The 27,227-nt window shown below is 33.5% G+C and overlaps 5 protein-coding genes across 5 annotated transcripts in view; 1 reads left to right on the forward strand and 4 right to left on the reverse strand.

The window, feature by feature from the left end:
- Positions 1 to 1,685, reverse strand: part of LOC108606205 (3',5'-cyclic-nucleotide phosphodiesterase regA-like) — a 74,623-nt gene extending 72,938 nt beyond the window's left edge. Inside the window, exon 1 of the mRNA XM_017996068.2 lies at positions 1,565 to 1,685. The gene's annotated coding sequence lies outside the window, so the exon portion shown is untranslated. The remainder of the gene's footprint in view (positions 1 to 1,564) is intronic.
- The window catches only part of LOC108606200 (eye-specific diacylglycerol kinase), a 119,739-nt gene extending 99,951 nt beyond the window's left edge, over positions 1 to 19,788 (reverse strand). The window contains exons 1-2 of the mRNA XM_017996062.1: positions 19,289 to 19,788; positions 13,946 to 13,951 (exon numbers count right to left, since the gene is read on the reverse strand). Coding sequence (XP_017851551.1) covers positions 13,946 to 13,951; positions 19,289 to 19,692 — 410 coding nt within the window. The 5' untranslated portion in view covers positions 19,693 to 19,788. The remainder of the gene's footprint in view (positions 1 to 13,945; positions 13,952 to 19,288) is intronic.
- LOC108606204 (protein FAM136A) lies at positions 3,885 to 4,493 on the reverse strand. Its single transcript, XM_017996067.1, has one exon. It carries the CDS (start codon positions 4,473 to 4,475, stop codon positions 4,065 to 4,067), a length of 411 nt encoding a protein of 136 aa, XP_017851556.1. The 5' UTR covers positions 4,476 to 4,493; the 3' UTR covers positions 3,885 to 4,064.
- Positions 19,789 to 23,415: 3,627 nt separating the features above from the next.
- LOC117134913 lies at positions 23,416 to 24,471 on the reverse strand. Its single transcript, XM_033294382.1, has 3 exons — positions 24,073 to 24,471; positions 23,734 to 23,982; positions 23,416 to 23,424 (listed from the first exon to the last, which is right to left on the reverse strand). Exons 1-3 carry the CDS (start codon positions 24,100 to 24,102, stop codon positions 23,416 to 23,418), a joined length of 288 nt encoding a protein of 95 aa, XP_033150273.1. The 5' UTR covers positions 24,103 to 24,471.
- A 613-nt stretch (positions 24,472 to 25,084) lies between these two features.
- Positions 25,085 to 25,890, forward strand: LOC108605828 (protein enhancer of rudimentary). The gene is made up of 3 exons (XM_017995634.2): positions 25,085 to 25,189; positions 25,344 to 25,413; positions 25,473 to 25,890. Exon 3 carries the CDS (start codon positions 25,550 to 25,552, stop codon positions 25,862 to 25,864), a length of 315 nt encoding a protein of 104 aa, XP_017851123.1. The 5' UTR covers positions 25,085 to 25,189; positions 25,344 to 25,413; positions 25,473 to 25,549; the 3' UTR covers positions 25,865 to 25,890.
- The last annotated feature ends 1,337 nt before the right edge of the window (positions 25,891 to 27,227 follow it).

Here is a 27,227-nt window from a genome sequence, read left to right on the forward strand (position 1 = left end):
TGCCACACAGTTCTTCGGTCTTAATTAGTGTGCGCAATAAAAATAAAAATAAAATGCCGCAAGCAATGCAATTTGCAAGCGCAACAAAACAAAATAAACGAATATCTCAACGCAGACAAGCGCTCAGATATATGTACAAATATCACGTATACGCTCCGCATGCCAGCGCAAAAAAAAAAATCGAAGAAGCAAGCCGCAAGAGCGACTTTGGCAAAAAAGCACTGCGGACTGCGTTTTTTTTTTTCTTATATTTTTATTCTTTGGCACCCTTGCAGTATTTTGAACGCAGCGATTAGCAAAAGGACACGTACACACGAGAAAATTTATGCACTCGCATTACCGTTACGTCAGTTAACGGTGAACCAACAGCAAACCTGAGCGCGCAGTCATGCCACAATGCAAATGAGACTGCTGCCAATTGTTTCGTCTCGTCGCCAACAGGTTGCAACTCAAACTGATCGAAATACGATCGACAATCGATTGCAAGCTGCACATGTTCGTGGAACATGTTTGATGCTCGAAGTGATCATTGAATCAAAAACCCAGTTTGCTCATTAAATTATTCTAAGCGCTTATTTGGAATCAGACTTAAGATCTGCGATCATTTCAGAAAATAAAAATAGCTCAAGCCTCTATAGAAACTTTTTATATCATTATCATTATTATGTCGATATTCAATATTTCAATGCTCTTATCTAACGTTTCTCAGTGAAACTCATTTCCCCATTTTTCCTCCAGTCTACTACTAGTCTCCTCTTCCAATATAAATAGAATGCATAACTTCTTCAAAGAATGTTTCCCAATTTCTATATAAGCAACTTTTTCTTTATTTTTAAATTTTATTTTAATTAGCTGCCTATATGGCTTTTTACTATAAGTTTTGAACTCTATTGGTAGCGATCATTTTGATTGCATTCGATTGCGCTCATTTTGTCTTTTGAAAACTCTAGAAATTTTGGATTTTTCGCATTCAATCTTGTAAAAGAAGTAAGATTTTATATTTTGAGCACAATTAGTTGCAACGACTAAAACTTGCTAATATTCTTTCAAAATTAGCTTAGACAAAAATCTGTATTGCCTTAAACCGGCTAAAAACTAATATTTCATTGGTTTGAGGCTGCTTTGAAATTCTGTGGCAATTATTTCTAAATTTATTTTAGAATTTTCATTTGAATTTTGCAGCTCAAGGAGCTTGGCTCTTTGGCAATTACTAGGAATTATACAAGCGCAAATAAATATTTTACCACTGCTTTTATTTGTGCAACGGTTGTACTGAATATTTATACATATAATATATATGTGTAATATATTGAAATATTTCAATTCTCAAACAGTGTGCCAGATTTTGCTTTGCCCGCGCGTGCGATTTCGTTTAATAGACACATGCGGCGTTTTTTTGGAAATATTAAGAAACCAAATTAGTGAGAACAAACGTTCAGAGTGGAGAGCATGTAGCACTGATTAAAACAATTGAAAATTGCACAAGTCACTTACACAAAACAATTTGTATGCACTTTTATATAAAATATACATTATATGAATATTTTTAAAAATTAGCGCTTACCTTGCTTTGAATTTGTTTTCGTAGGATTTACTGTGAACGACTCAGTCATTCGAGTCCGACGAGAATTTTGTGCACATTTTGTGTTCGAAAAGTTAAATAAATGCGTACACCAAATAAAATAGGGTTTTGTACGAAAGAAAAAATAAAAATAAAAAGAAAAAACAAACACAATACTTGCTGATGTTAAAACCAATGATTAGTTAGCCTTTTTAATTATGTTTTACAACAAGAAACATTTTTTAGAAATTTTGAGCGTAATTGTTTTTTTTATTTTTTTTTTGGAAAATCTTAAATGTTCGAGCACTTTTCACACTTGCACTTTTAGTCTGGAGTGAGCAATTAAACAATAAAAAAAAAATAAAAAAAAAAAAACGGCTTGTAGCAACGAAAAAGTTGAAAACTTTTCTCTGTGTTTCTTGTTTTGCCAATTTGTATATGTTTTTTAAATTTAAACTTGACTGTTGACTGTCTTAGTTTTCGCTTGGTAGTACAACTAGCCCGGTTGAGCGTTCACAGTGTACTGTGACGATATCGTCGCTCGTCGCAGGAATATAAAGCGAAACGAGCAGCCAGACGAAGCGAAAGCAGCGGCAGCGCGGCAGCGAGAGCGAAAGCAGCAGCAGCAGCAGCGAGCGAGCGAGCGAGAGAGCGCATCAAATATAATAACAACATGCATTAGCGCAAGAGCTCAAGCACGATATATGCGCCATGCTCAGCAGCAGCAGCGGCAGCAGCAGCAGTAAGGCACGAAAACGAGCAAACACCTGTAAGCAGTCGAGTCGGTGGTGCCTTCGTGCGTCGCGTCGCGTTCGTGAGTTCGGCTCGTGTATTCGTGTGGTTTGCGTTGGCGTTAACATTAGCATTAATGCCGGCACACACAGTCAAAATGTTTTGTTTGCATTGCAAGTGAGCAAGCATGAGAGAGCGTGAGAGGCTACGCAGCAGCAACAACTGTGTGTGAGCAAGCGAGCGAGAGCGCGAGCGAGATGGAGCTGTTTTTAGAGAGAGAGTGTGAGTTCGAGAGCGCGCGTCGCAGCATTTGCGGAAGCGGAAGGAAACTCAACAGTTGGCACATTACGTTTCGTTCTTCGTTCGCTGCTTGCGTCGCTGCTGCTGCTGCTGCTGCCCGCTTGAATGCAGCTGCTGCTGCTGCTGCTGCTGCTGCCCGGTATTGCAGATGCCGCCGGCGTTGGCTGCCAGATCATTGCAAGTGCCACAACTAACTTCAAAATAAATTAAACGCATATTTTTGCTTAAATTCTGTGTCTGTCTAATATATTCAAAAAAACAAACATTTTTATTCATTTAAAATATATTTCCCCAATTTGGCTTGTAGCCTCTTAACATTTCAGCATGAATTGCTTTATCCAAATCACACAATAGATTTCTATTACTCGTAATATTTCCCACCCATGTTTCGGATGAAAATTTAGTCGTGTTGCCTTCCATTGCCACCAAATTCTCAATGAATGTTTTCTCAAGATCCTCCAATTGGCAAGTTACAATATTGCTTAATATGCAACAGCTAACGACTAGCAGCAAGCAGCGAACGTTCATTTTAACAAATTTAAATATAAGTTGCAATTGTTTAAGCCGCTGCTTTTTATACTGAAAGCGCAAAGCAGTGCAGACTGCAGTCAATTAGCCGTGTAACTGATAAGCTTTTATTTATGTGCAGCCATTTAATTAGTTGCAAACATAAAAAATAGCAAAGAATGTTGTTCCCTATTATAGCTTTGTTCAATTGATTGCTAATTGTAAGACAGGTGTGTTCTAAGCTAAGTGTTCTTTCAGTTAGATAAATATATACCATACGTATCTTCAATAATTAATTAGGCAAGAATGCTTAAAAAACTGAAACAGTCTAAGCAAAAAGCCTTGAGACCTTAAGACGTTTTTATTTTTGATAACATTACTATTACTATTGGCAGCAGATTTAGTATATGTATAAGTAAAATATAATAAGTCAATAATAATATAAATAATGAATATTAAATCAATAGCTAAAATAATAATTATAATGTTCCAAATCAATTTGAGTAATTATATAATCCCAAATCAATTTGAGTACATGCAAAACATTCTCAAAAGCAAACTTAGAATAATATAATTGTCTTAAGTTTCTTGCATACATAAATGTTTGGTCTATTAAAAATATAATTTAATATAATAAACTATAATGCTTATGCTTATATTTTCTATATTCTGAGTTCATCAAAATGTTTTGAATTCTACTTTGAGCGTTGAATTTTTCAACTAGCTTGGGTTTTGTTGTAATTAACTCATTCAAAAATATATTTATTGAACAGTTGATGGACGAAAATATGCAAAAGCAAAAGCAGCTGGCTTCAAAATTAAATATCATAGATTGGAATGTGCAACTTCGTTTGCTGTTTCGTCAATAAGCTGTGCTGTGTCTCTCTGATAAGCTCGGACTGATGTGCAGACATTTTAATTAACACCACACAACACAACACACACACATATGGTGTTGTAACATTTAAAGACCCTTCTCTAGGGTGGCGCGCATGGAGCGTAAGAGTTCCGGGAGCAATGCCACGTGCCTGTCCACACAGTCCAGCGTGCAACGCTCCAAGTGGCAACCTGCTTGCTTATTATCCTCATTAGGCGGCAGTTGACAGTCGCGCATGCAGCCCTCCAATTGTGACTCGAATTCAGCCAACTCTTGTTGCACGTAGCAACGTGCACGCGTCAGCGGTAACTGGCAGCGATCTACGCAACGCTGCACGGCTTCAGCACTAGCGTCAGCATCAGCGCAACAGCGTTTGGCACATCCATGCATTGTCAACTGCAATTTACGCAGATGATCCCGGTCAATGTCGTCGATGGCATTGAGCAGAGCGTTCTCAATGCGTTCACGTTGCTCCTCCGAATTGAGAGTATCGTTCATTTTGTATAGAAAAATATAGCAAAGCTACTATTCAATATAAAAAAAAAAATGTACCATATAGAAAATCCAAAGACAACTTGGGTAACTCAACAGGGGTACAGTGAACTTTAGTCTAGAACTATCAGGTGATATCTGCTGAAAGAGATGAAGAGAGAGACCAAGAGAGAGATGGAGAGAGAGAAGGAGCGATAGAGAGAGCGAGAGAGAGCGAGAGAAAGAGAAAGATTCTTCCTCCAAATTCTTCTGGAAAACCAACCCAAAGCGAATATTTAGATTTCAAAGAAGCACTGCCAGTTTAATTTTATATTTTCTATAGCTAAATATTGCATATTAGTTTATTTAATAACAGGTTCTTCAGTTTTCCAGCTTCGTATTTGTTGCTCCCTAGTATGCGCACTGTCTGTTTCTTTCATTCTCAAATTTACATAACAGAGTTTTATCTTTCGCCAAATCGTCCAGCAGTCTTTCGGCATGATTGTCCTTGTTACCGTCACCCTTTTTCTTCAATAGCTCCTCAACATAGGCTCTTATATTTTCGGGACTTACATAGCAACTTCCGATGTTCAGCAGTAAGCAAGTGGTGAGGATTAACAGCAAGCAGCGAACGTTCATTGTGCAAACTCTAGTATGAGCATCAATTATAGGAAGAGCGCTATTTATAGTCAAAAGACTTGTTGCTTGTTAGTAGGTTATTCAGCCAATTAGCTGTGTAACTGATAAGCTTTAATTTATGTGCAACAGTTGCAATTTATTAACAGTTATACACATAAGAAGCATTTAAAGAATTTTGGACTTGGAATTGTTGACAGGGTGCAAAAGATTTCCGGCAACAAAACCTACTGGGCATGAATTTTATTTAGTCTTCGAGACAGCGATAAAAATTCTTTGCAAATATTTGAGCTAACGATACTAACTGAAAGAACTTTTAAATCTTGGTACATAATTTAGAACTCAAATCTTTTTATTAAGCACATATTGGAGTACTAGAGAATTTCAAAACAAAGCAAGCCTACACAAATTAATGCTTTAAAGACAACAGCTACATTCTAAGTAGAAATTCTTTATCGTTGCAACTTAAGAGATTAAGAACTCTTTCAATATTTGTGATACGCTCAATAGAATTGATTGTATAGACTTGACAATAAACTAAATTTGCTAAAACTAAATATTAAAGCAAATGAAAAGACAAGTCAGCTGCTGCTTGCTTATATATAAATTAAATAGTTATAGAATGCAATTCAGTTTATTCAATTTATTATTCAAGTTTATTTGCTATTCTGCTCGTTTACAAGCATATCGAGTTTACTAGCTGGTCCAATCTACGCATCAGTTTTGGACTAGCCTTAATTTGATTCACGATGGTTTCAGTGCTGCTATTGCTTGCGCCATATTCCTTTAGAACTTGCATAGTTACTTCAGTCATAAGTTTCTCATCCTGCTCATATTGTGACGAGGCGAATGTTAGCATGCAGCAAAAAAAGAATAAAAGCAACAAGCGTCCGTTCATTGTATCTAAGTTTTCTATGAGCTCTCAAACTACCTGAGCGCCGCTATTTATAGCCCCAAAATCAAAAGCAGTGCAACGCTCGTTCTGCTTGGCATTCAGTCAATAAAGCAGTAAAGCTGATAGGCTTTGATGTATGTGCAAAAATGTTAATTGAAAACGATTAAAAAAACGTTGTGCGCTTAAGTTGACTATACAACTGTCAGTATCTCTTTCTCTCCAAGCTTAAGTCTTTCTAAGTTGCAGAAAAAATATCTTTATTCTAATAATTCCATTCCTTCCTTTTCAAATCTTATCTTTATTACATTTGCATAGCGATTATTTTTCCCACTTGAACTTAAATATCAATTCGATTTTGCAGCAACATCAAAGAGAACTTAGCTATTGTTGACCTTGAGCTTTCTTCTATATTATATTGAAATACATAGAAAGTCACTTATATCGATTGTTGTAACGCGCATTGGCTAATTGACACCTCAACAGCTGCCATAATAGACAATTGTTAGTCAGTAACCATGCTATAGAACAACGTTAGCTAATACCCAATAGTATATATGAGAACACTAGTTAACAGCAACAGTAACTGCGATCATATTTTTTAATCAGAAGTGCAAACCAAAATTACGGATTTGTGTCAATTGACTGAAGTCAATTTTGGGTTATTTTTGTTTTATTTTTTATACTTTACGAGTTTTGAAGTTGAAAAAAAAACAACGACAATTTAAACTCTTTCCAAAAAGTAAAAGTAATTAAAGTAGTTAGTAACAATTGAAATGATTGAACGTTCAATACAATTCCAACGACTTCAACTTTATTAGAAAACTTTTTCAAGGACATTCGTGTTCTTTTGCTTTTAAAATTTGTAGGCTAGTGTAATTAGCTTATTCTATATGCAAGCCTAGTTTGCTGCTAAGACTAACAACACTGTTTTATTTACAAGCCTGGTGTCGTCGTCGCGGTTCTAAAGTGTTACGAATAATTGAACTATATATATATATATATATATATATATATATATATCTCATGCATGGCCTCGAATTGAATTGTTGATACGGATAACGAGAGTGTGTCGATTTTTCCAAACACCTTATAATATGTATAGCATGTGGCATACTTTTAGGCGCCCCAAGCTCAGGTCAAAGTGACAAAACAGATAGAAAACGAAACGAAACGAAACGAAACGAAGCGAAAAACAAATTACAATAAATTTGTAGGTTTAAAAGCGCACGAAAACCTTTTAGTTGGAATTATGATTTTATCACAATTTTCTATGTGGCGCACATTGGAAAAGGTCATAATATATGTATATGCGCCACATACGAATTTAGCACATACGAGCAGACAGGTTGGGAGCTTATCTAGTCATGAACAAACGTGTGCTGCTGTCCAACTGTCCTTGTGCTGCTTCAAGAAAAAAAAAACACTTATATAGTAATGCTAAGCGTTTAAGAAATCGAAACTGTGCTTTAAATTCCATATAAAATGTTTTATAAGTAGAATATATGAGTTAAATTTAAAATATACATATAAATCTGTTAACATCATTTTCAAAGAATAATAACTTAAGTTTTGTGATGGTTAAAGCTTCATAATTAATTAATTTAAAAGCCTCTCTAAAAATTTCAATTGTAGTTAAACTTTTCCAATTTCCAAAATTGATCAGCAAACATACTCGATTGAACGTTTGTATGAGCAACAAGATCTCAGAAACAAGAAGAGCTAGAGCTACCAAATTTTATATTTGAATATAGAAATATTGCTGCAGCATATGCAGTTAAATTTTGATAATTAAATTTCCTGAATCGAAAAAACTATATACGCTTAGAATTTTGCAAGCTTTGTTTGCTGCTAGTTAAAGTGTATCAAAAAGTTGGCTGCGCCCTCGCTACTTTAATAATCGATCCGGCATAACAATTTCTTTGCTTTTTTGCAGCACAAAGGGAGCAACGCAAATTGCAGGTGATTAAATAAACTTAATTATACTAGAACCCTATGCGTAGGTTCAAAGACCGCATATATATATATATATATATATATGCTAGGGCCAATCAGTTTTAAGTGATAGAGTGTGAAAAAGCATTTTATTCATTTTGTCAGTTTAACAGCTTTAAATAACAAAAATGTTTGCGCAAATGTTTCAAATGAAATGCTTACAATTTTTTATTGTCTGAACAACAAATAATCATAACAAAAAACAAAATAGGGCAGCAAAAAGCTACACACAATTTATTTGAATGTGTGTGTGTGTGTGTATATATATATATATATATACATATGCATGTATGTATATATTACCTGCATTAATAGCACACAATGAATCACTTGGTTGCCTTTGTCTTGAATGTAGACACAATGACATGACGGGACGCTTGCATTATAGTTGGAGTTAGGGGCTGGAAGTTTGCTTTAAAAAGCGATAAATGCAATTTCAATTAATACGCTTGGATAAAAGCATTTTTACACTAATAACCAGACACACATACGCACGCACGCACACACAGACAGCGACAATAGTTTGTGGACAGACAGGCAAAAAAAACAATCAACAGCAAAGTTGAACAAAGCGAGCGCCTAGAAAATTGTAGAAAGTTATGCGCTGCTTATCAGTGACTGTCAAAATGTACACACGCATACACATAAAGCTTGCCAGACATGTGCATAAAGTACAGTAAACACTAGCCATTATGCGCTGCTTATAAGTTATGAAGCTACTGCATGCAATTTTAGCATTTTATTAATTTAATATATCAGCTTAATATAATTTAATTTAATTATGTAGCACATCAAATGCTCTGACGCACAACTTCGCTATATTTTATTTTTTAATACGCGCACTGCGCTCGCTTCGAAACACGTGAGCTGACAAGTTTAGCAAAGTTATTGACGTATGCATACATACGTCAATAACTGTGCAGTGCATGAGGCTTTACTACTTAACTGTCTTCACTGCTTACCTCAACCATTACCTAATTTTAAAACAAAGCATTGCAACCCACGTGACAACTCAAGTTGTTTGGCATTGCCAAATGCGTTTGCAATTTATGTTTAAAGCATAAAATAATGCGACAAAAATGCAGATAAATATTTTTTGAATTTTATTCATTGCGTTTAATTTGCTAAAAACTGTAAGAAAAATATTACAAAAAGCTTTGAGTAGCTGTAAATATTTTAGAGTAATTTAATATTAGATACAATACTTTTAATAATTAGATAGCAAGTCAACAATATCCAAACTGCATTTTTTATTCACTGTTAAAACTGTGATTTTACTTTGAATTTTATTTTGCATTTTTTTTTATAAAAATATGAATCTATTTTGTTTTTTTAACTGTTTTATTTTTTGCAATGAAAACAATTGAAAATGTTAGCACTTCTTTTGTCTTTACAAAAGCGCCGCCCACAACAATAACAAAACCTTAGTAATAAAAACCGATGACAAAGGCAAACAAATGCGAGAACCAGCAGCAATTAAATCACTGAAATTTTATAAATATAAATTGTGACGCGAGTAAATAAAAAATAGGCAATTAAACTAATGAAACTAAAACAAAAAATTGTTAGACAGCTTTTCTGATTTGTTTAACAGTTGGTTAGTCAACTGACTGCTTAGAATTTGAATTTAATGCACTGTTTATTTTACTGAGCTTATTAAAGTAAAATGGCAATTTTCAAATGCGAGAAAGTGAAAAACTAGGTAATTGATTTTAGGCCAAAAGGCCTTGGCTCATTTGCAAAAGGGTTTTTTTTTTATATTTTTCGTTTTGTGTTCGCGCGTTTTTTGCCTTGAAGTGTGTGCCCCACTTGAGGCAAAGACGCTTCCTGGCAGCAGCATCATCATGCCACGTTTTGTGGCAGCAGCAGCAGCAGCAGCAGAAATGTGATATGAGCCATGACGTTGCTAAGCACACGCTTCACACACGCTTGTCAGTACGAGACTCTAAAAACGACACACACACAACAAGCACACCACCACACCACATGACATGGAAATAGCAAAGCGCAAGCAAGAGCTAGGCACCAGTGTGTGCAAAGGAATTGGAGAGCTTTGTTTAAGGTCCTGCGTATGGACAAACTTATGCTAAATAGCCTGAGATACATTTTATGTGGACAAACTCATAATAGAGGTAATATACTTTCTGATAAATAAATGTTAACACATATTCATGTGGATAAAATTCAGGTACATAATTTAAATGTATGAATATAAGTAGAAGAGAGAAAAAGAGTCTGAAGTTGCTCTGGCTACTATAGAATTAATTCAAAGTTACAATTGAATAAATAAATAAATAAAATATTTACATAATTTAAATTTTTCTCGATTTTTATAAAAGCTTTACTCAGCTGGAACGTGTTTTTATTTATTTATGACAATTAATAATTTATAATTTAATAAAAAGCATATTCTAAAAATAAATGTTAACATAATTTCAATAAAATATATAAAAGCTTCTCTTTTCGATTTTTGTATTAACGTAAATTAATTTGAACGAATTGTGAAAATAAAATAATATAGCCTGAATTTTAGGCATGTTCTATATATATATATATAGTAGCATATTTTATTCGATTTATACTTTCTTCATCTTGATCGTGCATTTATTTTCAAATTTTCAATTGAATAATAAGCTATAAATGAATATAGCCTGAAATCTAGGCTTTTTTTAAAGCTTAATAATAAATGAATGTATATTTTTTTATTTCTACATAAACTTTCTGGCAGCTTGATCTTCAATTTATTTTCTAACCGAGTCAAGCAAAATATTTAAAATTAGCATATTCCAATATTATGTCTAGAAAGTTGCGGCTAACTTATTTTTCACTCAGAATTTAACTTATGAGGCGCAGCTGACAACACTGAGCTAAGCAGGCAGCCATAGGCCTAACTACTAATGTAGACAACACGCTCGTTGCCTTGGCGTTGCCCTCAAAGTGACAAGTCAACGTCAAGCAAGAGAAGTACGAAAACATTTGCATTAAGCGCTAGCGATTTGTTTTAGTTGGTCCGAAAGACCATGCATAAAACTTGAGAGCTCTACCTAAAATAGGCAGTGCTCGAGTAGCAATCGTCCCACACTTCACCCGCTACCGACAACAAGCCATTTAACTTTTGTTCTCTTATTTTTTTATGTATAGCAGTAAAAAGTAAAGAGCTTAAATTTAGCGACTATTTTCAATATATAAATAAATTTTTAAGTACCAACGCGGTAAAGCTTCATTGACAGCGTGCGCTTAAAAACCCGCCCAATGTCCGCCTTAAATATTTATTATTTGTTCTTTTTATTGGGCGCTACAATCATATTATTAAAGTCGCGAGTGTATTGCATAATATTATAGACCTATAACAGCAAGATATTCAATTTGTCGAGCAGTGCTGCTATTGCGAGGCAGAGCGACTAAAATAGCTTAGAGATTCTCCCTGTGCTATTTACTACTTCTCACCACGCGAAAACCTGTTTATTTAGGCGCATGGTACCGGCCCCTCTGTCCATGTTTCCGTGCATTGGCTGAAGCCGAAGGCATGAAGTGGAACGGTATCATGAGAACCAATCGAATCGATATAGTCCTGTCTTGTGAATCTGAGTCACATTGACAAAAATAACACTTTGAAAAATTCTATTAAAATAATTGTCTAACACATCGAGTGCTAAAAAAAAAGAAAAAAAAAAAACCAGTACGTACTGCAAACTGACGGCAACATGTCGTATGCGTAATATTAAATATTTAAAACGTTTACATATTTAATGCGTTACAGCCATAGCCAAGCAGCAGTCAAAAGCTGTTCAAGATGAAAAACCACAAAAAGAAAAGGCAGCCTAGCTGCCTGCTAGCCCCACCCCCTTTCAATAAACACACACACTCACCCCTGAGAGCAACAGACAGAGCAGGAAACTCTGCAGAGACACACACAACAATTTCTGTTGCTCAGACACACAGAAAATTCAATGAGAGAGCACAGAGCAGTGCGCTTTAGTCTTAAATGTTGAAATGAGCCGCAATTGCTTCGATATTTAAAACAAAACGTAGACAAAACTTAATTAAATTAAATTAAGAATTATTTGTGCTACAAAATTTACTATTTATATAAGAATTAGCCAATAAACAATAAGTTTTCAAATTAATATATTTTTATTTACTTTTTTTTTCTATTAAATTTTCTATAAAAGAATGCAAAAAACTCTTCATTATTATCAAAAAAAAAAATATATAAACAAATTTTTAAATTTGTATTACAACAGTTTAAAGTAAAAATTATAGTTAAAAATAATTTATACATATTTGCTATAAAAGTTAAGAAAATCATTACGTTTGCTTTAAATATAAAATATATACAATTCCTTGCTGGTCTAACTTCCAGGAATTATGAAAATGTACAACGCAGCAGCTACAAAGGATTACTTGGATATTCTCAGAACGAAAACGTGAGTGACAATGCACATAATTCAAATGAAATAAAAAGCTGAACTGCAATCCCACAAATTAACGCTAAATTTACAAAATATAAATGAAGCCACGCTGCCCACATAATCAAAAATTCATGGACACAAAGCCTTGAAAGCAATGCTATGAAATGCACAATATACAACTAATTTATATTGACAGTAGTTTAACGTTTGACAAACAAATTTAAAGCCACTCGCCTTGTGTTTGTAAATCATAAAATTTCAAAACTGTTGGCCCCTTGAATTGTGAAAATATTAATGCTAATGCTGTATGCAAGTCGCAATTGATTGGCTATTGTGCATTGCAGATCGCAGCAGTGGCAAACAATAGGCTAACAATGTCAACAGAGCATAAAATGCCCAAGGCCTGGTGTGTTTGGATTTTCATTTTGTGCGCCTACGCTGCTGCTACTGCTGCTGCTGCTGCTGCTGCTTCTAGAACAATTCGCATGTTTTGCATAGAAACTAGGCATGCCAGGCAGGCAAAATTAAGTTACAGGTTGATTTGACGCTCTCACAGAGGCTTGTGCCTCTGCCAAACAAGCGATTGAAATAGGTCTATACGCGCAATTTCTAGGTCACGCACACATAGAGACAAAGACTCACAGAGACAGTGAGGCACGCACATTAGGGTGTCTCCATTTATTTTTGCAAAATTTTTATCGCAATTTTGTTATATAAGCAACAAATTTGAACAATATTTTGCATAGCTTTTGATATAAAAATTTGGTTGCAACAATTTTTTTTACACTACAATTTTTTTTTTTTTTAAAACGACTATTGAGCATCCATCCAAAATGTCAATTTAACTTTTCGAAATTATGAAAAAACTTATAAAATTCATCTAATTTAAATTATATAATTAACAATTCAGCAATGTTTAGATGCAAATGTTTTTCAAATGATAAGAAATAGATTAGAATAGTCAGACAAAATAAATCTTCCCAATATAGACGTAGATGAAATTTTTTGACATTTTATTTTGCCGCTTCATTGCAAGCAAAATTTAATAAACTAAAATTATTACTACTTATATAATCTTTTTCATTTTTGTTTTTTTCTTCATACGTATCGAGCCACCCTAATGCACATACATTTGGTGCGCTTCATGGTGTTTTGATGTTGACAACAACAATTATGCAATAATATGGAATTTCAAAGCAGCAAAATATGATTGTCCTTGGGCGCCATATTCAGGAGCAAGGTATTGGTTGCCAGCAATGAATTGCATCCATTGCCAAGCTCCAAAACAAACAACATTTTGCTTTCGCGAGCTTAAAGTCGACGTTAGGCACGCACTCGTTCTTAAAAAAAAAAAAACCATTCAGCACGGCAAACGGTGCGTATGCTTAATGCGCGCGCAAGCACAAAAGCACAAATATTAATAAATAAATAGTCTTAGTTCGTCTCCACTAATAACTTTGGCACAGCATTTTCTTTAATACGCATTGCAATAGATTTTTATATCTTATACTCACTGCTTAGGCATCTTTTTATAAAAGAGATAAAATTCAGCTTCTACTCACGTGTCGCTGCAATGATAAGAATAGAAAAATATATACGTCAATATAATGCTGCTGGCTGCGCTTGACATGTTATTTAACTTGCCAATAAATGTCAATATATTTATAATCAAATGGGTAAATATTTGGACATAATATATTAGTAAACATTTTACGCTGTAAAGTTGCCACGCAGAAGCGAAAGCTACTAAACAATTTAGAAATTAGCTTAACTTTAAATTAAATATAAAAATACAAACAAAATTAAAATAAATATACAAAAATATGTAAAATAATAAAAACTATTCAAATAATACAAATATTATAGATTAAAAAATATATATATATATAATATATAAAATATAAACAACAAAAAATAGCACAATAAATAATATAAAATTAGATTAGATACAATATAAAAAAAATTAATTAAATAAAAGAAAAATATATGCGAGTGCTGAAAATGTTAAAAAAAAATAATTTGCAAGCAAGCTGATTATTTTATTTAAAGTAAAAAAAGCAATGAATAAATAACAGAATTTAACTAACTTAGTATAAGAAAAAGCTCAACAGACAATTGAACAGTTACGAGTTGAAACTTGAAACTTTTCGCTGCCGTTTTACGTGTGAAAATCATACAGACCAACTCAACATAATTGAAAATAAACGTAAGAGCAGCAAGTTAACTAGCTGCCTACTCAAGTGTCTGAAATTACTTTTGATTATATAAACTTGGCTTAGCTGAGAAGCAGTTTGATTGGAATTTTGCCCACTTGACTTACAGCGTAAGCTTTCAAATTAAAAATTGTTATAAATAAATAAGTGCAAACTACACATTGATTAAGTCAGTTAGGTCATAATAATTATTTTTGTAAGCGCTCGGACCTCGAAGCAAACGAAAGTATTTTGGCAAGTTAACAAATTGTTTGAGGCATGTGGCATACGAGAAGTCAAAGATAAGACATTGCAGCAAATTTTTGGAAATGCATATTTGCTTAAAACTTGCATCTACATATGTTTGCCAGCTAAAGTTGCCTGCTGGCTCGAACTTGGGCTTGGGCTTCGGCTATTGCAAAAATGTTTTGCTGGCTGCTGTTGCAACATTTTATGCCACTTTACTTGCCACTGCTGCCGTCGGCAGTAACGTAAGCTGCTGCATTTTGCATATTAAAGTTGCTAGTTTCGACTTACATGCGCACCCTACACAATTTGCTATACACTTTGATATTTTAATGCAAAAAAAAAAGGGGGTAGCATAAAGTTGTATGCATGACAGACAAAATAAAGTGCATAAGCAAGACAAACTGCGTGTTATTTAATTTTTTCTAACTGTATGAGCAACAAGATCTCAGCAACTATAAAAGCTAGCGCAACCAAATTTGTTATATAGCTACTACTAATACAAATAAAACGCTTAGACTTATAATATATATGAAATTGTTACAAAGCGTAGCAGAAATCGATAAAAATCGACATCAAAGTGTATTCAAAAGTTGGCACTTGTTTGCACTTTTCGTTTTGTTTTTTTTGGGTGTTACTAAAAACACTTTATAGCGTTATGCCGCAGTAACCCCATGTTCAGTTTTCTGTGTGTGTCTGTATGTGGCAAAGTTCGTGGGCCAAGAAGTTGGAGCCTGGCAAAATAGTTTGCAAAAAAAAAAAAAAAGTGGAAACTTGGCATGCATAGCGTATTAAAGGATGTTAAAAGCATTTGGGATCAACAAGTCATGTGTGTTGTGTGTGTTGTGTGTGTGTGGCATGCAACACAACGAGACACAACAGCACACAAAATTGACAGCATAAGTTGAATTCGCAAAACTATTTCGGTGGGGGCAGAGAGCTTACTTAGTTAAGGTGACTAGCTAACAACTTTTCACAATCACTAAAGGCTTGCGGTCATGTGTGTTTCGCTGACTTTTATGGTCGAAAAGTTTGAAATATGTTGTGAGCTAACAAAAATAATTAATTGCAAATAAACTTTAATTGTGATGAGAGTATTTCATTCAGCTCGTTATTGTTCTATTACTACTATTAGTTTGACATTTTGATTTGATGCACAAGACTTTTATGCAAAATGAATTTTCAATTACATAGGCAAATATGGGAATGCGAAACAAAATTACAAAGCTGCCTGCACTAACAAAATAATATTTAGTTAATATGATCTCCCTTACTTAATCAGCTGCAAAATGTGGCCTAGTCTGAATAATTATTCTTGCCAATTTGCACTTGACATTCGATTCATTGATAGAGCTTCGGCCATTGACTAATTAAAATTGACTGTTTGCCACTAATGTTAATGCTGCCTAATGAACGCAAACATTTGATATATCTAACATCGTTAGAGGCTTAGAATTTAGCCAGAAATTGCAGCAGCCGATGCATTCAGCATCCAGTTACTCAATTAGCAAACCCACCTCCATGTCCACGTGTAGATAATATCAGTCCTTGCTGCTGCTGCTGCTGTTAATGTCAATCATAATTAGAGCCAACAACATAAAAAAATTCTGCATGTGTATTTACTTTTCTGAGAATACGAGTACTACATTCACTTTGAAGTTGTTGCCTAGCTGCAGCTGTACTATGGGCGAATTGCAGCTATTTGTCAAAATTTATATTTTAAGTTAATTAATTAATTTGTTCGCCGCCAAATATTGAAATTTTGTACACATATATTGCATATAAATTAATCTGCCATTTTTTTATATTTTTCTACAGCTTTAACTGCTTCAAATAATTGTTTTAGTATTTTTTTTTTTTATTTTTTTTTAAGTATTTTTTCAGGCTATATTATTTAATTACTTAATTACTCAATATAAAATTGTAAAATAGCTATAGACTGTAATATTTTTGTTTGAAAATTGCTCAAACTTCTACACTGTGCCATTAATTTTTTTTCACAAAACGCGTGGACTCACGTTGGACTCTGTCGCGCACATTTGTCTGTGCCAAAATAAAGGATAAAGTGACAACGTTTTCATTAATTTTTTTGTTCAAAACGTGCCACGGCACGACAGTTAAAAAAATACGGCAAAAAATACCAACAAGCATATTAATTCCATTTACGATGACTGACAACTTTAATCACATGCACAAATTCTTTTAGCCTAGCCGTAAAATTTGAAATATAATAAATTGAATAGAAATTAATTTATAAAAAATGAATAGAAATTAATTTATAAAATATAAAGAATTACTACAATATTTTTTCTGGAATCTTTTCTATAAACATTACTGCCACTAAAACTGAGCAACAATTTTTTGGCAATTTTTAGCTTAGAGCGCCAATAAATACAGCAAAAAATAATTATTAAGTGCTCTAATTGAACCAAAATGTAATATTTATTATATACTAACTGAAAGCGAAGCGGGCTTGGCTGTTAAATTTAAAAAGATATTAACTTAGATAGATAGATATATATAGATAAGCTAGCAATTTAACAAAATTCTTAATAATTGTACAATCACAAGTGATTTCCTTTTTCTTTATTAATTATATAATTAGGTTAGCTATCACTTAGATAGCTAGTATACTGGTTTAATAAATATGTACAAATTTTTTAATAAAAAAAAAAAAAACCCATGACTGGCAATAATTCTGTATTATATAAATTCTATAAAAATTTGTAGCATACTTTTAGGTTGCCTTTTTCATATTTTCTTTCAATGTAAAATTTTAAAATAAATTCGTAGAAAATGTTGCAATAAACAAATATATTAATTTCATTCTGGCTTAATTTTGCAAATTTATTTTAAAGAAATTGCATATATAATTTAATCCGTTATGTTTGCACTTCTGCGTGTTTTGTTTTGTTTTGTTGCAAAAGTTGATTGCAGGAAAATTACGTTTTTCGCTTACTTTATTCATATGCATATGCATGTTTTGCACATTTATAATTCGAAACAAGAACAACACTATCTATGTAAATTTCCATGCAAGACAATTTAACTTGTGTGGGCAACAGTGCAAGGCAACACTATAAAAGTGAGTTAACCAATCAGCATCGACTTTGCTATGACGACCATTATTTTATTTTATTTTTTTTAGCTAGAATGCTAGAATTCGTATTGAAAAAATATAAATAGAATGCAAATTGACATGCAATATGGTCGAGTTGCATTGACAAACCTTGACTCAGCTGACAATTCAGCAAATTCTATGAAAATATTTATATTATGTAGTGGGCCAATTACTGCGTTCATAACTATAAATAAAAAATTCACAGAAGCCTTAGGGGCATAGTTAAACGCCCAAGGGCTGACGCAGTTGCTGCAAGGTAAGTCGCATTTAGCGGTTGTTGTTGATTGCACCATGTCAGTCTGTATGAGCAACAATATCTCTGAAACTATAGCAGCTAGAGATACAAAATTTGATATACAGATACTCCTATACAGGGAGCTGATTAAGTTTATTTTAGAATAGCGAATTTCCTATTTAGTGTTACAATTTTGTTTGGAAAATGCGTAAAATAAAATGGCACAAATTCTTGCAATGCGTTCCGAATTAAATTACTGCTTCAATAGTGCTGTTGTTGTCAATTGGGCCATATCTGTCTGTATGAGCAACAATATCTCTGAAACTATAGCAGCTAGAGATACAAAATTTGATATACAGATACTCCTATACAGGGAGCTGATTAAGTTTATTTTAGAATAGCGAATTTCCTATTTAGTGTTACAATTTTGTTGGAAAATGCGTAAAATAAAATGGCACAAATTCTTGCAATGCGTTTCAAAGTAGTGTGGAATGCTTTGCCTTAACTTAAGTAAAATTAGAAAAATAATAAAATAAACGCAGCTGCTTGAAACATTAGAAATTTAAGAACTTAAGCTACAGTTTATAAAATGGCAGGGGATAAACAAAATACAAAAAAACCTTCATGCCACTGGAATTAAGAAAATCCATTTAAGCAAAAAGAAAAAGCGAGAAAAAAAATAAAAGAATATTTGTTTTAATTGAAATGCGCGCGCGGTGCAGACATAGAAAGCCATGAAAATGCCGCAAATAAGGCCAAGCGAAGAAGTGCGAAGAGGGAAGGGTGGGAAGGGCGGGGAGCGAGGTTGCAAAGCCAACTGAAGATGCAAAAGTGAAGCAAAACGCAAAATAGCAACTAAAAAAATAAAATGGCGGTCATAAAGTCAAACTGACAAAAACATGAAAGCAACAAAAAAGTCAAAGAGAGAGAGAGAGAGAGAGAGAGAGAGAGAGAGAGAGCGAGAGAGAGAATTAATAGAGTTGCTCACACGCATTTGTATGGGCGAGTGGCTAATTAAATTAAAAATGTATAAAGTCGTGTGTGTGTGTGTTTGTTGATTTGGCTGGCTTAGTTTTAAGAGTGGGTGGTGTGGGTGGTGTGGTGCACTCACTAGTCCAACATTTCAATATCATCATCCTCATCGCTGCCAGCTAAATCATCATCGATATCATCATCATAGAATGTCGAGGACTTCGCTGCATTGCTGCTGCCGAAGCGTTCACGCTCACGCTCGCGGCTACGTTCACGACTGCGGTTGCGACTGCCGCTGCTGCTGCTGCTACGGCGATTGGCCAGCTGCTGGCGTTTGGCATTGGCATTGGCAGTGGCAGTGGCAGTGGCAGTGGCAGCATCCTGCTGGCCTCGCATCCTGCCTGTCGGCCTCGCTGCATTGCGACGTCGCGTCGACTGCACTGGCAAACCTACACCCTGCTCTAGCTCCTCCTCCTCCTCATCCTCGTCGTTTTCAAACTCAATCTCATCCAGATCTCGTTGGCTAATGCTGCGCTCCGGCATTTCGTTAACTTTATTAGGCTAAACTCACTTTTAAAACACTCACTGTAACTCAGTTCGAAAAAAAAATATATACGCAAATATTTATTTAGCTGCTGCGGCTTTGGCTTTGCTTTTTTTCGTTGTTTTTTGTTGTTCGTGCGGCACCGAAAAAAAATATATATTATTTAACAATTGTCTCCGACATGCATCGAACGCATTCAAAACTGCAATTGGCGCTTCGCTGTCAACCACCAACGCAGCTAAGTTGACTTTGCTGGGGCTTCGACGACCAAACGGCCGCCAGGTGATTTTGCTTTGACGGCTCCCTAATTCAATTAGCTGGCACCACCAGCAGCAAATGGGGTCGGGTCAGCAAAAAAAAAAATTCAAGACACACACACGCGTTTTTCGGTGCCCCATCGTCATTTATGTGGCATGAAAATCAAATCAGCCGAAGCTCAACCCACACGTGATGCGCTTGAAAGCGTTTGCAGAAATGCCAAAGGTGAAATTAAATGCATTTTCATTTTTTATATCGCATATTTATGCTGCAAGCTGCTACATAAATTATTTAAGATTTTTATATTTGCTCTGTTGAAATATAGAATGACGGCTTCCATTAAAATATAATAAGTCATTATTTTGTTGCTTATCGGTTAAGAAAGCAACAATAAAAGATTTGTACACTTAATAAATGTAAATAAATTTTACTAATTAAATATGAAAGCTATGCATTAATGTCGAAATTTATTGAAATTTATAAGTAGTTTACTCAGCTATAGATAAATAAATATTATATATATATATAGACAAGTCGATGCCTAAAGCTGAGAGCGAAAATATATTTTATTAAAGCTCAGATCAATTATTTTATTTAACATAAATGCCTAATTAATTACCTTAAGTTATTATTTCAGCTTTAAGCTAAATGCAATGCTTAAGAATCTTAATTCGTATAAGTCTAAGATCGTTTTTGGATAATGAGCACTGCTCACGTGCTGAAATATTACGTATACACATGCGTTGTGTATACGCCGTGTTGTCATACAAGAGCTGGCAGTCAACTAAGCTTGTTGAAAAATTTAAAACATTATTCTTATCAATATTTGATAACATTTGTCTAAATATAAATTTATTTAAATATGTTGTATATTGTATATATATCATTATTTTCATTTAATAACAAATGATCTTAAATTCAAATTAATTATTTTTTTTTTTTTAATTGTATATTTTTTAAATCGGCCTATAACTATAACCAGTTGCCTTAGTTAGAGTAATTGCGCAGCAGGCAAAGCTTTTGTTATTGTTATATATGCTCGAGCAATATTTATTGATTTTTGAAGCTGCCCCTTGCATAGTGGAGAGCTTATGCACCATAAGCTGACCATATTTGCATTGCGAGCAGCAACAACAACTGAAATTATTAACAATTATTGGCTCGTTGGTTCGCTGGCCGCCGTCGCCGCCGCCGCTTTGGCAACGCTTCCGGTAGAAAAAAGCCAAAAGAACCATTAAAAAAAATGTCTATGAGCGCCCTGGCGAAGCAATGAAATAAATAAAATATATATAAAACGAATTTTTAATTAGCCATTTTCAATGCCAAGGCGTAGATTGGCCCAATCAATTTCATAACGAGAAACTTTAGATGGCAAATGCAATTACGAGGTGTGCTACAAAAATAATAAAAATAAATAGTGAAACTTCATAGACTTCCCCTTGCAATTAAAATAATATATCTAACTTTATCAATGAATTTATCATAGTAAAAAATAAAAAAAAATTCTTATTATCTTTTGAACACACCTCGTATTGTGCGTAAGTTGAAATTGTTAACCAATTATTATTATATAAAGCATATTTTATTATTATTCTTTTATAATTTTCATTTTATAATCTCATTTTGCACTACAAATTTTGGTGTTTTAGGCCATTAATTTGCATTTCATTGCATTTACAGTTGACAAATAAGAGAAGTGCACAAAATTCGAATTTGTCAAGTAATTAAAATAGACATTTGGAATTTAAATTATCGAGTTCGAGTGTGTGCTGCTGTCTGCTTCAATGGGATTTTAATTAAATACTAAAATTGCTGAATTCACAAAATTGGAAACTCAATTCGTGCATTAATGTTGAATTGGGCTCTAGTAATTGTTAAATGCATCAAGCTGTATTTAAATAAAGTTGTTTGCTATATAACAATGTCAGATCAGCGATGTTTTTTACTATCGATAGAATAAAAAATTAAATTAAAATAACTTAAATTTTAAAACAACATTTTTTTATGAATAAAACAAATTCATTGTAGCGAGTTAACACTGTAGCATGAACTAGTGTAGTTTAGTTACGGCTAAGCATTTAAATTAGCATTAAAACTTATGCGAGAGCAGCGCTTGTATGCCAAACTAAATAATCATTTAAAAGCAAATTAATTAAAGTCATAAAGCTATTTGCACTATGATTTCCAAGTGGGCGCTGACTGATCAATGTGATTTTGATTTTGTTGCTTCAATTTATGCAAATGCCGACGGTCAATGTCAAGGGCTTTTGGCTTTAATCAGTTACCACAAAAAAATATTCAGCCAACAAAACTGCAAGAGCCGCTAAAATGCGAAGAGTAACAACTAAAAAAGCGACAAGCAAATAAAATATATAAAAATAAAATATAGTTAGATGCTAACTAAAGCAACCTTCGGTAAGTAGAAAATGCGGAAGAAGCAACTAAGAAGACAAGCAAAAGACAAGGAACCGACACTTGAAGCGACAGACTAAAAATTCAAAATAAATAGTTAAAGTATAAAGTGCAAAAGTAATTAAAAATGATGTATGCTATTTATAGTTAAAACAAAGAGGAAAAGGAAATGCGCAATTTATTTATAGCATACTAAATTTCATTAAAAATTTATGCAAACTATTAAAAACAACAATGCAATTTAACTATGTGTACATATTTTTTAATATAAATGCAGACAATTATATAAAATTAGTCAATAAAGTAAATTTTTAATAGCTAAATTTTTTTTTATTTTTAAAAACTATTTTTTAACAAAAAAATATAATATTATATATGAAATAATAATAAATTAAATATTTTATTTATTATTTTTTTGTAATCCACAATATTTTTTGTATTTCATTTCAACTTACAGTTGACAATAATTATTGAGTGCTTGGCAAATGACAATAAATTAAACAATTTAACAGTATCATAGCAATACGTAAATTATATTACAGGCAGCTCTGAAACTTAATGCTATTTCACGCTATTATTAATGAAGCGTTAAATATATTTTTTCACGGTACGCTAGGCGACCTCCATATGTATAAACATATGTATATTTGTTTTTATGTTTACAAAGCTCAAATGATTTGCAAAAATATCAAGAACCTAAAAGCAACAGTGAAGCTAAACTAAATAGTTTATAAGAGTTACGCACTTTAAGTGTTAAACAAATTAACTAAGAGAGATGCTTAAGCAAGAAATATAAAAACAAATAAATACGCTTTGATAAGCTTACCCCGTTGTTATAAACAAAGAAATGAGTTCACAAATATTTTTAGTGTGCATATAAATGTTGTAGGCACTGTATATGGAGAGCAATATTATTGAATAATTATTAATAAATTGATGCACAAGCAAACAAATCGTAAGCTTATCAGCTTACAATAATCAACGGAAGGTAAAAAAAATTAAACGATCATTAAATCATGATAAATAGTTTCTAGCTAATCAAATATTTTGAATCAACAGAGCTGCAATTTTGTATAAGAATTTTTAAGCACATTATCCAAACACTAAGCTTTGATTTTAGTTTAGCTCATTCTCTTTAACTTTAATAATGTTTAATAGGCATTCAATTTAAAAGTAGTTAACACCCGCATAAGAACGAATAATGCGGGAATGATGAAGCCATAAAATGAATCACTGCACAAGTAAAATTCAAATGCTAACGGGTTTTAAGTCTGTCTCATCACTAAATCATTCGGTATGTAAGATTAATGTGTGTGGGCGAGAGAGTGATAAAGTCAGAATTACAATAAGATAAAAAAAAAAGAATGAACCCTGTCGCCCTCAAAATCCTCGACGGTATCTGCTGGCGGCGGCGTCGGCGTTGGCGTCACGCTCTCAGAGAGCACAGGCCTGTAAATGAGCGGCTTGACACTCTGCTCAATATCATCGAGGAAGACAACATCGTGTACGGGTATAATGCGATGATCGGAGACATTAAAATGTAAATCCCGAAAGGGCCCGTTGAGCAGGCAGCGCAGCGTTGAGCTCGCACCTACGTCGGCGTCATCAGCTGGCGGCAGCTGTAACAAAGCCAAAACACAAAATTAATTGAAACCAAAAAAAAACACTTGACTTGAACTGAAATTTTAATAAGCTTATTGTGTAGGCACCTTGATTTTCCCGTTGGCTGCGGAGAACATTGTTCACAACTATAATTATTAATAACAACTAGCATATAGTATGTCTACTGTGCATTATACAACAACAACAAACACATTCAACACGTAGACAATAACAAAAAGAGTAAACTGAGAAAAACTTTCGACACGCGTGCGTAGCGTTAAGAAAAACACAACCAAAACATATGCGCGCGTAACTGTGATTTATTTACTTCTCTCTTTCTTTCGCTCTTCTAGCTCTCACTAAAACTTTTTTCAATTGGAATTTTGCCACTGCATTTACACTTTGCATTTACACTGCAATTGCACTATTGCTCAATATTGTGTCAAAAAAATTGCGACAATACAAATCACTTAAAAAAAATACAACAAAAATTTAAGCACACACACACAAACGGTTTTGATATTTCTCATTAGACGCTTGATGCGCCGCCGCCGTTGCTCAGCAATTGGTCCATTTGACGATCAGTGGCAGGGTTGCCAATTACGCTTTTTTTCGTCAAGTCTGGCTGTTTTTTTTTTTCTTATGAGAATTGTGAGAAGTTATCGGACATGCTGAAAAAGCTAAAAAACTATTTACTATTTAGAAATATTTTGTTAGCCTTAGACAAAAACGTTTATTATGCTCAATAAGCATATTATATTATTATTAAATTTAATAGTTGTTACAATTTCAATTTGAATATTTGGTACTTGGTAACTTAAAATAATCGTTACTTTTTTCAGCGTGTGGTTGCGCACAACAGTGCAGCCGCAAAAAAGCCCATACCAAAAATAGCTACGTATAGCTATAAATAATAGCAATAATATATAATGATCACAATATAAATGATGTAATTTTTTAAGCACTAAATCAAAAAGAATATTAATGATTTCAATAGCTTAAATAAATCGTCTAGGCTGCTTGCTTATGGCTATGTAGCCAGTTATTAGCTAACAGCTTATTTTGCGCTCGCCGCTCAGCACTAAAAAAATGCCAGATCTAAGCACAAAATGGCTAAATCGGTAACCCTGCTGGCAAGCATTGGTAAATGAGTTTATAGCATTAAAATTCACAAGTAAACATTATTTAATATACAACTTAACAAACGAATAAGCAAAAGTGCTGGTAAGTTGCTAAGCTAAACAATTTTGCAATTTAATAACTAACTAATGGAATAACCGCGGTACGCGGCAAAAAGTGTGAAGAAACTAGCAGCATCAGTACATTTTTTCTGCCGGGAGAACATAACAACAACAACTGACATTTTTGTATTTTGTAGCTACGCTAACCAAGTAACATTATTAACAAAAGTCTCGGTGGGAAAAAAAACAATTCTACAGACGTTATTGGTGAGTAAAGAAAACAATAGATGAGAACAGCAAAAATAACTAAAGCTTCGTTTACACAGCTAAAACCGCAAGACTGACAACGCGCGCGTGTGAGTGTGTGTGTGCGAGCGAGATAGGGAGAGAGAGCATCATAGACATGTCACATACGATACTGTTGGTCCAGCCGGGACCGCGTCCAGAGACGCGCACCTACTGCGACTATGAGAGCGTCAACGAGTGCATGGAGGGCGTCTGTAAAATCTACGAGGAGCACCTGAAGCGTCGCAATCCAAACACGCCCACCATCACCTACGATATCAGTCAACTTTTCGATTTTATTGATACACTGATTGATATTAGCTGCTTGGTCTATCAGAAGAGCACCAATACATATGCGCCCTATAACAAGGACTGGATTAAGGAAAAGATCTATGTGCTGCTACGTCAGGCAGCATTCAGTCCAAATGCCTAACTAACCAAAAACGACAAAAAAAAAAAGAGAAAAATAAAAACAATGGAAGAACGGCTATCAATCTTCAAAAAACAACAAACATTAGAATTTAATTTTCTAAGCATATTTTTGATTGTATAAAAATGTGTAAGAAATAAGCTCAAAATGTGTGTGCTTAATTTAACAACTATTTTCTATAGCATTAATAAGAGCGATTGTGTAGACTTAGACGATGGTCTATTGAACTCCTTAATTTTTTTGTATTTAAATATAATTGTATGTATATATACACACGAGTGAACAACAACAAAAACAAGCAAATCTCTTTAATCTGAATGCAAATATTTATATACTTAAGTGTTTTAAATCGATTTTTCAGCAAACACTTGACAATTTTTTAAGCAATCATTTGGTAAATTAGTATTACAATTAGAATAGAACAAAATCTTTGCTGCAGCTGAGCCAACATTAAAATATACAGTACAAACTCGATAAGAACAATCAATTAGAGGCTGCCAATGTGCAATTACTGGAAAAAATGTTAAAATTTTGAAGCTCATAAATAATTGAAATGCAAATTGGGAATTTATAAATTCTAAGCAAAGCTAAAACATCAACTATTATATTATTTGCTGCTATTTAAAGAATGTTAAAAATTTGATGCTGGTAAATAACTGAATTTAGTTTTCGTCTTAGTTTTTCAAGCAAATTGGCAATTTATAAATTCTAAGCAAAGCTAAAAACTGCAGCTAATTTTATTTCTTACTAACTGAGAGTGCAACGAATAGTTTATAAACAATACTCTGCTCAGATTTTTATTTCACTAGCAATGTTAAATTTCAAAAAAGTTTACTACATATAACTTTAATGCTTTGTAAAAAAAAAAAAAAAACTAAGTACTTAATTTGTTGTCAGTTTTTATTGCTATAAGTGACCCAACGAACCGAACCTTGCGATTTGTACTATTAAACAAAATGTTAATTTGTTTAAAACTTGCAGCTGTTTAAATATGCATTAGTGTGTGTCTGTGTGTGTTAAACAGAACCTTTGATCAATTCGGTAAGAGCAGTAGCTTATAAAAAGAGTAAATAATATGAAAATAACAAACTTGAAAAGCTAAGCTAAGGCGTTAGTACAATGGGCTATAAAATGTAATAATATTATTATTGAATAATCAAACTACTGTATTTATATGCACTTTAGGCTTTTGTTATATGAAGTTTACTACCATAAAATGTAAAGTTGAGACTTTGAAAAATATATTCTTTTACTATGGAAATATAATATAGTTTAATTTGTATGGTTGGAATTCTGGAACTGCACATGTTGTAGCTTGAGCGCCCATTGTTTCATCATTGGCGTGCAATATGTGTTTACTTTTTGT

This window comes from Drosophila busckii, chromosome X (genome assembly GCF_011750605.1).
Source record: "Drosophila busckii strain San Diego stock center, stock number 13000-0081.31 chromosome X, ASM1175060v1, whole genome shotgun sequence".
Classification (NCBI taxonomy): Eukaryota; Metazoa; Arthropoda; class Insecta; order Diptera; family Drosophilidae; genus Drosophila; species Drosophila busckii.

Coding starts and splice junctions, on each gene's coding strand:
- LOC108606204 (XM_017996067.1), bottom strand. CDS start 4,475: ATGAACGATACTCTCAATTCGGAGGAGCAACGTGAACGCATTGAGAAC.
- LOC117134913 (XM_033294382.1), bottom strand. CDS start 24,102: ATGTTCTCCGCAGCCAACGGGAAAATCAAG. Junction 23,983..24,072: donor CAGCCAACGGGAAAATCAAG/GTGCCTACACAA, acceptor GCTTTGTTACAG/CTGCCGCCAGCTGATGACGC.
- LOC108605828 (XM_017995634.2), top strand. CDS start 25,550: ATGTCACATACGATACTGTTGGTCCAGCCGGGACCGCGTCCAGAGACG.